Source organism: Passer montanus, unplaced genomic scaffold (genome assembly GCF_014805655.1).
Source record: "Passer montanus isolate IOZ18808 unplaced genomic scaffold, ASM1480565v1 scaffold2, whole genome shotgun sequence".
Classification (NCBI taxonomy): domain Eukaryota; kingdom Metazoa; phylum Chordata; class Aves; order Passeriformes; family Passeridae; genus Passer; species Passer montanus.
The window spans coordinates 17,976,024-17,989,459 of NW_024366591.1; the positions used below are offsets into that span (position 1 = coordinate 17,976,024).

The 13,436-nt window shown below is 39.6% G+C and overlaps 1 protein-coding gene across 7 annotated transcripts in view; it reads right to left on the reverse strand.

The window, feature by feature from the left end:
• Positions 1 to 13,436, reverse strand: part of SYTL3 (synaptotagmin like 3) — a 34,450-nt gene that overhangs the window by 2,456 nt on the left and 18,558 nt on the right. For all 7 annotated transcript variants that reach the window (XM_039707436.1, XM_039707429.1, XM_039707431.1 and 4 more), the window contains 7 exons: positions 13,265 to 13,389; positions 9,642 to 9,785; positions 6,724 to 6,902; positions 4,424 to 4,526; positions 2,089 to 2,256; positions 1,785 to 1,884; positions 450 to 558 (listed from right to left, as the gene is read on the reverse strand). In XM_039707436.1, the coding sequence (XP_039563370.1) occupies positions 450 to 558; positions 1,785 to 1,884; positions 2,089 to 2,256; positions 4,424 to 4,526; positions 6,724 to 6,902; positions 9,642 to 9,785; positions 13,265 to 13,389 (928 nt within the window). The remainder of the gene's footprint in view (positions 1 to 449; positions 559 to 1,784; positions 1,885 to 2,088; positions 2,257 to 4,423; positions 4,527 to 6,723; positions 6,903 to 9,641; positions 9,786 to 13,264; positions 13,390 to 13,436) is intronic.

The following is a 13,436-nucleotide window of genomic DNA, read 5'->3' on the forward strand; positions in this document are numbered from 1 at the left end:
GGGGCACAACAGTGAAATGGCTTTATGAGATGTAAGTTTACCCCAGTATCATCCTTCCAGCAGCATCTGATGCCTGACAGCAAGGAAGTAAAACAATCCCATGTACAAGCTACTCAGCACACTGAAGAAAAATTCAGTTTTCTCTTCCAAAATGTCAAGAATGAAGAGGATAAAAGTTTTCAATGTATCCAGAGCAATACTTAATTCTGCAAAGGCACAGCTGAAACTGTGACAACAGCCTCTTCATTTGCACCTTTTTTCCCCTCACTACCCTGCACAGTGCTGCTGTTCTGCAGACACCCAAGTGTCACCATTTCTAGGAAGTCTGGTTAAGAGTGTGGGCAATGCCACCTTCCCATGCCAGTCTCCTGCTGGAAACATGTTCATATGTACATTTGCATGGAACACATGTGACAATCTCTATTTGAAGTGCTAGGTCTCAGACATACCCTTTAACAAAGGAGTTCAGCATTCCAGCAGATCTCAGCATGGGCAAGTTCTTGGCCCCAAATATCATAACCTGAAGCTGGCAGGTGAGAACTCCTTGGTCTTTGTTTCCTGAAAAAGGAGCACTTATCACATGAAATGCCCAGTTAGCTCAGCTCATAGCTTAAGATGCTGCTAAAAGTAAGCAGGGGAATGCTTAAGTGGCACTACTGAGATAAGGAGTCATAAGGCTGGACTAGGAACATTTCAAAGATTTGAATGTTTGTACAGTGAATGATTCACACACAAAGCAAACCAAGCAGTGAGTAGCAGGCTGCTTTGTGATCCCTGTTCCAAAGACAAAGCTTTCTGTTGTGTTTTGAAAAGCAAATACAGGGCAGTACACACAGCATTTCTCTGGAACAGTCAGAAGCAGTGGAAAGAGCCAAAGCCATGGTGTGGTACTGCTTCACTCACAGCTCTTGGCACAGAGCAGAGACCCAAAACACAGGCCTGCACAGGGAGGAAAACCAGAAGATAGAGTTGGCAACTTTGGGGTCATTTGGAAAAGAACAGGGAACAAAAAAACCAAATCAGTTCATTAGAGCTTCCCATTGGTCTCGACCTGCTGCTGTGGTCCTGACACAGAGAGCACTACTGGAGCTCTGAATGTCTGTACATCTCACTAAGGTCTGGGGAGGTAAGGAAAAGAAGTTTTTCCTATCCCGCCCTCCCAAAGTGTTTACTTCACTCCAGCAGCAGGTGCTTGCTCTGACCTACTACAGCAATACTTAGTGTACCTTACAAGTTTTCATTACTAGAAACTGAATCCTGACTATACATTTTGAACCTAACACCTTTCAAGTTAAACAATCTCCCCAAGATGAGACCACTGGAAGAAGCCAAGGGTGCTGGTCTGGTATCATTGCAAATATCTTCCAAATTTCCCCCAAATTGGCAGTCTCTGCCTTGGACAGCAGAACTGCTGTTTCACCTCCCGAATAACTTCTACTGGTAACATCATGACAGGCACAAGTTTGGAAAACAGCTGGATGCAACATACTGCTGCCATTATAATGTACAACTTTTGCTGGCATTAAAAACAACAAATATACAAAGCTTGAAAAGGTTTTGATTTTAAATAATCTAAGACATAAAACACCACAAAGCACCATTTGCTGTAGCTGTTAAAAAACTCATACAAGAATATTACATGGACATTTTGCCAGTCCTTCATTGATCTCAATTCTTTTCTAGCCAAGGAATTCACAGAATCATAGAATCATTTATGTTGGAAAAGACCTCCAAGATGATTAGAGCAACTGGTAAGCACTTGTGGATGCCAAAACATTTCATACCTTCAAACTGGAGGTTTTGACACTGGGCTGGCACCGACAGCCTTGCAGACACGTGGAGTTCAGCGCTGTACTGGATAAGATCAGCTTCAGGTTTTTCAAGCTGAAGAAAGACACATACAGAATCTTGCATTACTGCAATCATCCTCACAGCTTATTCTCACATCCAATTTGTGTTTCCAACACATCTTGCTAATGGGCTGGATTGACAGCACCTTCCCCTCAGTGATCTCACAGGGGTGATCTTTCTCACGGTTTTCATCACAACTTGCTCTTAAGGCACAATTAATCACAAAAACTTAATCACCTTGGGTTTCAGTGGGTACCAGTCAAACTGCATCGAGTCCTCTTCAAAATTCCATGCTGCCAGGGGAATCACCACCTCCCCCAAAAACACCCTGTATTTGAGAGCTCCTGCATGCCACACAGAGATCTGAAGTTGCCGACTTCTCAGCTGGGAGTGTTCAATCTTGTACTAGAAAGACAAAGAGCATTTACAGAGCAGGGCACAGGATGAATGCAGGCCCATGCTCACAACCTGCTCCCAGGAAGCCCAGCCAGAGCACGACTGAAGGCCTCTGGATGCAGACAGAACCACGTTGTCTGACTGTGCTTTGCAATCTGAAAAAAACCCAACTACTTACACATTATACATGCTGAATAATGGTCATTCAAATAGGAAAAAACATTCCAGGAATACCTTGGCCTGCCTTGCTAAAGTTTTTGAATATAAATTCAGAACTTTAAATAACTCTTCAGCATTTTTGCTGGGGTTTGAGGTTTTTTTTTTCTTTTTTCTTTTGCGGGGGGTCTTGGGGGTTGTGGGTTATTTGGTTGGTTGGTTGGGTTTTTTTTGGGGTGTGTGTGTTTCGTTTATATACATCTAGATGTTTATAGATTTATATAAATTTCTGTTTACACTCCCAGCAGAATGTGGCTGCTCTGGAAGCCAGTTCAAGAAGACAACACCTAATGATGGTTCTTAAATTCCCATTCTGGCCAGTGGACATCTACTTAATGCAGTCAGCAGGGGCAAGGAAGTAATTCAGCTGATGACTAATGAAAGCCTTGATCCACTCTCCAAACATAGCTAGAGCCCTTTGAGGCATTGCTGGGTATCTAATTCACCCCCTGAGACTGGCAAACCCAGCCCACAGGTGACCTGCACAGAAAGCTGGGGGCAATGGCACAGGCAAGGAAATCAGTACCCATATTTAGGCTGCTGAATCATAAGCTGGGTGTGGGCTCTGTGGCTCACCTCCCTGAGTCACCCTGGGCTCCAGTGACTCCCAAGAGCACTCACACAGCTCTCACACATGAAGCTACCTCCAAATGCAGGTGCCTTAACCTGCAGCTGAATCCCACCCACATGGATGTCAGTGTCATGATGGAGCTCACCTGCACTAGTGCTACGCACTTTTGACCATTTCTGCTACTGTGGAAAAACTAATAATTAAACTATTTTTAAATATTTCCAAGTAAACACCTTTAGAGTTTATGCAGCCAGCTCAGGCATGGCTCTCACTCTGCTTAATCACTTCTGCAGGACTGTCATTGAAAAACTACTATAAAATTAGGATCAGCTACTTCAACTTCTGGCCATTTTTTCTGCCAATTTAAAAATTGACAGGCTTTGGGCTGTGTAAGAATCACATACATTACAAAAATCCATTTATGTTATTATCAATCTTTAACTACTGTCTTTACAAACATTTTGCTTTTTTCACTCACTATTGATTTTTGATGTTCACACACACCAAGAGTGGGGGGTAGCACTGAAACTTTCGTGTAGTTCAAGAAGCAACACAAGTTTGCCTCTTCTCTAACTTTGTGTCATATCTCTTCCAAGACAATGTATTAGTGAAGAACTCATCATCTTATGTCCTACTGCAGCTTGCCAAAGCACATACACAAAACAATGGTTTGCAGTGATCTGAGTACAGAAGTGGAGCTGGGAAAGCTGGGAACAACCAAACTAAGGCAGGCTCTCCTGGCTGACAGTACTCATATTTAATGAAGTGACTGGGAAGTAAGAATAATGACTCCAGTTTCCTACACACAACTCTAACAAGGATGTAAGAAGCAATACTGAAAGGCATTAAGGAGTTGAAAGCGTAACTACTCTTCTCTGCTGGGATTATTAATGTTTGAAATTAGACAGTACAAAGAAAGAGCCTGGCATCAGCTGCAGAGGGAAAAGGAAGGAGATGCTGTTTAGAGATGGTGGATTTCAGTTGGCACACAGTTAACTGTAGAGAGACTCTTCCAGTGGCATTGACCAAAGGAGTATCACTTGAAAAGGATATTTGTGTAAAATTCCAATTGTTCTCCAATACACCCAGTTACTGAATGTGCAAGAAAAAGCATCTATGGAAAACATTTTGCTTTTGCCACACGGTAAATCAGACCAATACTGGTATTCACTAAAAGTACTTTATTGGACAAAGGCAGACTTCTCTAATGGTTTACAATTTACTGTTGAAGCTCCAAAAGCAAGTCTCTTTTATTTAGACTAAAAAAACCATAATTTTTAAACTTATTATTTTCAGTGACTCCTAAATTTGTCCCATCAGGTCAGTTCAGAACTTGCAGGATTGTACCATGGAAATGCAAAGTTAGCAGCATGGGAGTGCAAACCATACCTTCAAAGTCTCACCAAACTCTGGATCCACTGTGCTCTTTTTGACAGCTGTCTTCCTCTTACTCCAAGGAGATTTATCAGGAAGCAAATAAACCTTCACATATCTTGGAGATAAAGATACATGGAAAGTGATCAGAAAGAGCAGGGAAGATCAAATGAAAAAACAATTAGACGAGAGGAGATTTCTCTTAATTCTTAAACAACTCTATTGACTTTGTAAGTTCTCAAGCAATAACATGGAAAAATATTATTTATATATTTTCTCAATATCCTTGTGGGTATTCAACTATCCTTGTGTACCATTCAGCTCATGTGTTTCAATTCCATTGTACTTGGGAAGGGATTAAGGTCTGAACAGGAATCCTGTTTCCATACTCTTGGCCTCTGATAAAACAGCCCCTAAAGAAGTCACCTTGTCAGTTGCAGTGACAGCTTTATGATGAAAACAAACAGCATATTATGTGCTCAAAGAAAAAAAATATAAACTCAATCAACTTTAGAATCACTACTACTTATCCCCCAACATTCATGAAGAAAATCTCATCTTCACAACATCAGGTAAATACAGAATAACTCAGAGGTCTTACAAATGCCAATTATTCTAACAGCCACTAGAACAAAAATGGGAGATTGTTTCAAGGGCTCAAAATTGCCCTAACATTGATTCAAGAAAAACCAGCCAAAAAAATCTCTGGAAGCTGAGTTGGACCAATATCAAGCACCAATGATTCATACCCAAAGTTTCTCAAGTGTAGGTCTAGTGAACACCCATACTTAAATATTTCCCTTAATATCAGTTCAGTGGGCTGTACATGTGGTACACCTTCAAAACTAAAGAATTTCAGCAATAGAAAGTGCTTCTAGCCTGTCAGGGAAAGGAGCAGCTGTTTACATAATACAAAGCATTTTTACACTGTACTTAAACATATTTCAGATATTATTATTTAAATGAATTTTAAAAGAGCTTCTTGATTAATTTACTGGGCAAATAAAATCAGCTGTATCTCATCATCAATGCAGAACTTACACATATTCCCTATTTTTTCCAAATTGATCCGTTTAAACATAGTTTTAAAAATATACAGGTACTAGACAATTTAGCCTCTTTTCTATGAGCCCAGATCATTTTAATTAAAACATAGCCAGCCAGACTTCAAACCAGCAAATAAGCTAAATAATTAATCAGTTTTAAACATCAGTTAAAAGCCTGCTTTTCAGCAAGCATGTCAAATAAGTGTGCTGTACTTTTTCATCTGGCTTGGAAACCAACAGAAGTATATAAATATATACCCACAGAGAACATAATGTTTACTACACAGCACTTCCCACGTTGCCTTTCAGGCTTCCTGCAACTGTTTGCCTGGCTTAATTACCAGGGGACTTAGAGAACCTTGACCCACTTCTGAAGTGCTCCCAAACAGCACTTCTCCACAGGCTGCTCTTCCAGCAAAGTACTGCTCATCACCAAGCCTGTCTTGATGAATATTCTCTGCAAGATCTGCACAAAATCCACTTCCTTCTAGGTGAAAGTGACCGTAAGTCCACAATTCCAAAGTGAGCACTCAAATACTCAAACATGGTGAGACAGCAGAGGCAAGAACAGGTAGTCAGAGACTCCACCTGGTGATTTAGTGTCAGTGGTTACTGCACAGTCAGAGAGGACTCTTTAGTGATAAACAGAGAAATCTGTTTTCTGTGGCATGTTTTATGCACTGAAATATCTACTTCCTCTTACAATGGTGCAAAATTATTAAACAGCTTTAGATTTTAAAAACCAAGGCTTAACTATCCAACCAAAATTTTCTATGGCATGTTTTATGCACTGAAATATTTACTTCCTCTTACAATGGTGCAAAATTATTAAACAGCTTTAGATTTTAAAATACGTTGTAGAAGCTGAAATGTTTACTTTTATCACAGAAGATGGAAGCATCCAAGTAGTACAGCAACCACCCAGTGACCCTCAATGGGTCAGCAGATGAATTAGAAACATGTTTCAACCACAACTTAATAATTAAAAACTGATCAGCTGTTCCTGAGGCCCAAAGGTACTCACCAGCAACGCACATTCCCAACTGCCTGCTCACAGGCAGGGAAAGAATTCCTAGCAGAAAATGGTCATAATGGAATAAGAACTGGTATGAAACCTATTTGTCTTGCAGAGTGTGTCTGTGCAAAGGGCTGGTGTGTATGTTGGATGTTCTGAAGGTGCCAGTATGGCATTTCACTCAGAACATGTATAAGTATTGTAAAAACCAGAATATTTTCCTTATGTTTCTTCTTCTCTACATAAATACTTACGGGTTACACTTTTTCTTCTTCTCCTCTCCATAAGCCAGGTTCTTGCATCCCTTGATGCAGATTTCCAAGATGCAAGCTCTAAAGTTGTACTTTAAGGCAAACTCTATTTCTCCTGTGATGTTAGCCTTGCCAAAATTGCCAGACTCAGTGCAAGTGCTGCTAAGGCTATACAAGCTCCCCTAAGAAAAGACAAATGCCTGGTAAAAGCAGCTCCAGATCAAACAGGACAGAACATTTATTTTCCACAGTAGTCAGTATTTTTACAGCTATCACTGTAAAGCTACTGCAAACCATGAAATTTAGGGTATCTGTATAAAATATTCCCTTGCTTCCATAACATCCCTGAAAATCACGACTGCAATTGCAATTCTACTGCTTTGCTCTCTTCTCTTCAGTAAACCTTCTAGGCTGAGAAAATGCTTTCAGTAACTTCTGGATCTAGAAACTGCTTTCATATAAAACTGCTATGTTGCTTTGCACGAGAAAAATGGGCAAAGTGTCTGAAAGGGAATAAAAATACCCTCTGAAATCTAAAAATATTTTAAAAAACCCCATTGAATTATACTGTTTTTAATACATAGCTCATAGTAGGGCATACTACCAAGACATTTGGTTCTACCACGTATTAGACGAAATACCAAAGTGGCCTCTACATCCAGTAAATGCTTCACAAGATGCATCAATTCCATGTAAAAATTATGTACTCTGTATTGCAGACCACTCAGGAGAGATTAAAACATGAATACTTTCACCTGTTGCATTTAGGTGCATAAAGATGTTCCCTAGCTGAGCTCAGCCACTTTGTTCTCCCTTCATTTACTTCCACCTTTGGGGTAAAGGTTTGGATGCTTTATATATGGTCCATCCACACATGTAAAGAGCACTTGTGTCTAGCACTGACCAAAGGCAGGACACTGCAGAGCAGGAAGAGACCAATCCTTTGGGTGGCCCAGCCAGACACGTAACTCTAGGGTGCTATCTTGCACTCACTGTAACAAATTATGAACTCAGAACAGTTTGATCTCCATTCATTTATAATGATATTCTTTAAGGTGAGCCCTAGAAACTTTTTACACAGCATTTGTCACGAAGGCACCACTGTTGTGATCAGTCTCTCAGCAACACTGCCCTAGATTGCTAAGATATCTGTGTTAGATCACTCCTCCCCCCGAAAATAAACACCAACCCACACAGGACTGGTTGACCAAGGAGTTCTGCATTGCACAACCCAGCAGCTACGAGTGCAAAGCAGTGTTTGCAAGATCATATCTCTCTTCTGTGGAGAAGCTTCTCTTCCTTTGTACAGCACACCAAATACTCATTTCACACCAAGGGATTTATTAGATTAAAGAGGCTACCTACTCTCTCTTTTCAGCTCTAAGCAACACACACACGGGTCAAAAGAAGGGTTAGAGTGCTTACTGAGGAAGTCAAAGAAGGGTAAGGACTGTTTTGACCTGATGCTTGCTGCAAATAATGTTGCTCCCTTCATAAGAAGTGTATCAGTGTAATCAGTCTAACTTGCAGCTTTGCTCAGCTCTGCACTTTCTTTCACTAAAATATTTTTATCCACCAGACCAGAAAATGTTTATTTTCCACCAAAATCCGTTATGGCAATGGAACGCAAACAGAGTTTTGTCCTAAGATCATATGTCCCAACACAAAATTCTGTGAAAGTCCCTCACATGTATTCCACAGAACATCCTATTTATTTAGGAAGGCTGGACAGGTGTTATGATTAAGGATGTTTGGACTGAATATCACTACATATGTCTGCCACCTGATCAGGCATCCCATATATTCTATGTGGAAGTCACCACTTTAGGTTCAGTGAGCAGGGATTTAGCAATGACTTAACATACTGAACTTCTGCTGGCATGGCTGGAAGCAATGCCATCTGATGTTCTGGAAGATACACTTTTTATGGAGTGATCTTTAACATCCAACAATTACCCATAAAGCGAAGTTCAGTGGAATTTGACCTCCACCTTTATAAGATAGTGGAAAATATTTCAGTTTTAAGACAGCTTTCTGTAGCCCAGCTCAAATTGTTGTCATTGGAATCACAAATGTAACACAAAACTGTTTTCCATTTGTCAGCTTAACACCTCAGACTCCCCAGTGCAATGAACTACAAGAGAGCACCTAGGTCCCTGTGTTTCTGCTTCTCTGTCAAGTGTGCAGCCTGGTTTAATTTTGATTCCCTAAGTCATTTTAGCTCCTCTCTTTACGAGATCAGTTGTGAATTCTTTGGATACTTCACCTTGCTTAACCTCATCACTAATAGATAGAAATTAGTTTCCACAGTTAATCACAGAGGCTTTAAAACACTGTGCTGAATTCATTTATAACCAGCTTCCTTCTCTCTCATTTGCAGTATTCAAAATGCCATCCAACAGAGGATGATTCAATGTCATCCCCTAAGCCTGTGAACTGTTCCCCTGGCTTCCATCACTGTCAGTTTCCTCTTCATTCACTGGCATTCTGACATTTGAATTTTCACTGACATTTCCAGTACCACAGTTCTTGCAGACTGATAAAACCCTTCTGCTAAATGAAGCTTGAAGAGAAAAAGCCAGATACCAGGTGAGAAAGTACCACGATCATAATCCTGATCCTAATTATCAAATGGGAAGACTGTTAGCTGCATTTGCAAAATTCAGAAGTTTTTCTATCAATTATTCATTATCAGTGGATGATATATCCATCAATTATCCATTATTAATTTGCCTTATGCTTCAAAAGGTTCACAGTGTTACCATGAGGACTGTGCCAAAGGCATCAGTCTTTCATCAGATAAAAACTCAAGTGCAATTCTTCATTTTGTAACATAATCCAAAATGCACCAGCATTCTGCAGAAGCTTTTATATCTGTGCCCTTTAAACACCTCTTCTGTTGTTTTTCACCTTTAACTTACATGTCTTCTGCCATCACAGAAAACGGTATCACTTGTGGGACTGGTTGTTATGTCTTCTTCCCCCTTGCAACTGCTTTTTCTCTGAGTTTCACTGTCATATTGGGCCCCAGTGATGAGCTGTTGCAGACTGGGTGTACTTTTCATCTGTAAGAAATTCAGAAAGCAATTTTATTTTTTCAAATTAAGAAAGATGTCCTGATTCAAGAATATTATCAGAAGAAAACTCAGTAAATATCTACAACTGACTCTGATTAAGGTCATGCAGGTGACACACCTTCAAAGATAATGTAGCAACTTAACTTAAATGTTGATTTATAACTCTCAACCCAGTTAGTGGTTTATATATGGTTTAGTATAACAGTCATTATATTAATAATTTTTAAAAAATCAACATACCACCATCTAATCGAAGGGTCACAGCCACAGCAATTACTAATAGCAATCTACTAATAACATACCAAAAGTAGCAATATACTAATAGAAGTCCTTATTAGGCCTCAACAAAACAGTAATTTTGGAAGAAAACATAATCTTGCCTCCAGGAAATTAAAAACTGTGTTTTGCAATATGCATGACACATGCCCATATTTACCTATGCAAGAATGAACATAAGCTGAAAGAGATTTGAAAATAGAAACAGACTGACAAGTTGCCGTCCCTTTGTTTATAGAACAAGTTTAAATTTCCAAGGTGTTTTTGACTTTGCTTTGACTAAGTCCATTCACCTTTCCAATTTTCCCATGAAAACCCGGATTATTTCTGAGACAGTTTTAAATACATATATAAATCAAAACTTCTTGAGTTTTCTCTTCAGCCACCTCTGTTACCAAGAACAACAGCTAACAGAATGCAGTGCCAAAATACAAATATATAGGGCTGGAAATATGCTCAAAATATTGGTGTTTGTGGCACATCACTTCCTGGGGATAATACAATCTGTGAAATGTACGTTGACACCTCAATGGATAACAAAAAAGCAAGGTAAGAAATTTTACATGGCTAGGATCTAAGAAAACAACTTTTTAAAGTAAGTTGTGTAACAGATTACCTGAAAGACTAAAAAGAATACAGTGTGACTGAATCAATAGCAAGGATTACGACTTATTTGCACAAAGGAAACAGGAAATGTGAAAGAATCCCTCCTGCACAGCAGCAGACAGCACTAGAGAATGAGGACAAGAGGTGAGATAACACAGTGAGATTACTTCTGAAAAAAACAGTTTGTGCAAAATCTTAACCAGTCTGCTGTTATTATAACACACAGAAGTTGTGATGTCTATTAAGTGCCCTGCCTTAAGAATAGATGCAAGAATTAAGTTACCTTGTGAGAGGGAAACAGATATAAAATGTATTCAGAATACAGTCTCAAAAAACCCCCAAGTAAGCCCAAAATAACATTTCCTAGTAAAGAAAGTGTCTTCTGCTTTATAAAACCTGAAGCACAACCAATTTTCACTTGCTAACCAAAACAAGCTGAAATACACTGAATTTTAGCTTCTACTTGGATCAGAATGACTTTGCTGTTGTGCAGTACAGAACAGAAGAGAGTGACAAGGCAGCACAGCTATCAGTGCTAAACTCAGCAGCAGGTGACACAAGCCCAGCCCAGCTCTAATGTCTGCTGCTGTTGCCACAGCAGAGGTATCCCACAGCTACCAATGCACCACAAACTGCTCCCAAACGTGGCACATGCCTGCTTGTTCCCTCAGTGAGGCAGGGATAACTGCACTTCCTTTACTAAAGATAGGGATTCTAAAGATGAGAGGCCCTCAAAATCCAGATTTTACACTGGCTGGTACTTCTTGCCATTGGATTTGGTTTTTTTTCGCTAATACTGAGTTTAATTATAATCTCCTCCAACTTTAATCCAAAGGAATCAAACTCTCCACACATCTCAAATTTAGAAAACACATTTAAGAAACAGTGTCCTTGAGGCTTAAATAGTGCCCCAGATTGCAACACTGCACATTCAAACTTGTGTTTACAGTTACTACTTCTCAGTCATTCCTTAGAGAAAAATACAGTTTCGAGGAGGAAAAGCCACTCTTCTGATTCATGCTCTGAAAACAGAAGTTCTTTCTGGGGTGGAAATCATAACAAGTAAGATTTCAACACTATATTTTCTTATAAATATAATTAGTTGTTTGGCAAGTGTAATTTAAAACAAGTTCTGTCCCATACTTAAGGCATAGTTCTAGTAAGGATGTAAACAGCTACCCTTTCTAAAGGAAAACAAAGTCGAAGGACATAAAAAAAAAATCAACATTACTTCTTGCAAAACTAAAATTTCAGCTTAAATATAGTCCAATTGGTTCAAATTACTCAGCGAGATAGTGCTCCGGCACAGAAATATTGAAATCTATTTTTCAAAACTTGCAATGTAAAGCGTGGACATAAGTTCTAAATTTTTAAACAGGCAATTAAAAATCCACACAAACAATTTGGATTCTCCTAGTAATTAATGTCTTAAGCCAAAGAATCCATATCCATCTTTTAAACGTGGCAGATTGTTTGTGATCAGCATGCACTGAAGCGTAATCTGAATTCACATTGCCTCCAACAGTGATGTTTGTCAATGCATTAGAAGGGCAGTGCTTTGCCTGTGGAATAAAGCTAGTACCAAAGTGTGGCTTGCCACAATGAAAGCAGCACTCAGGTAACCAATAATTGTTGCGAATTCTATTGATAATTTAGTTGCATACACAAATACCAGAACTGATTTCACAGAGTCCTCAGATGTTGTTGGGCCAGTTCAAACTGCCCAGTCCATGCAATTGGACATCCTGTCTCTTCCATTTATCAGCACTCAACACTTCTGAGGAAAATGAAAAAGTGCACAAGGGAACTGTGAGCAATGTGTGCCACAAGGTCTGGCCCAAAGCAAGGGCTTTTCTCAGCATCTAATCCAGGCTCTTAGCAAACCACACTGACCTCATTCAGACTAACAAGGCAATTCAGTAAGTAACCACAATGTGGAAAACCGGGTATGGACAAAGTTCAGTCACTTGAGAGCTGAAAGTGTACAAAACAAAATCTTCAGTGTAACTCTAAAACAGAAATGTGAGATCATCTTCAGCCCTGAACAATTTATAGGAAAACATTTGACTGGATTTTTCTCAAACTTCTCAAGAAAACAGTGAAAGCTAGAGACTGTAACCAAAGCAAAAGGAAAAGAGAGGTTGCATAGCAACTAACAGCAGCGCATTCTCCCTGACAATTTAAAAAATGCTCAGAAAACATCAGGATGGGTCTGGGATGGCCATAGCTTGTCCTGTTCAGCAGCAAAAGGGGCTGGAAGAAGACAAGGCAGAGCACCTCCTTGCAGTCTAACAATCACATAGAGCAGGTATCAATTCAACCTCAAGAGAATCTGTGAGCAAAATGTCCCATCCTCGTCATCCTTCCCTCTCCCTTGTTAAAAATCTCCGTCTAACATTTCAATTCTGGGCAGAATCTGAAAAACCTGTGAAGAATCAGAGTTCTGACCATAGTCAGTGAACATCAGCTCTGTTCTGTTCATAAAATAAAAGAAAAATTCCACTGTGCATATGATTGCTCTCACAAATGCATTTCACTCTGAAACAGCTCTTACAATTGGAGACTGTGTATAATAATATGGATACCCTGCTTGTAATGTTGATTGCAGTGTCAGACTGGCTCCTTCTTTGCTCTCTTCTTTCCACATTCTTCCCATAATCTGTGGTTAGGACACATCTGTCAGCCATATCATTCTGGGACTTTGATATTTCTGAAGATAAAATAAAGAGAAAAGTCACAATAACAAACTTTGCATGC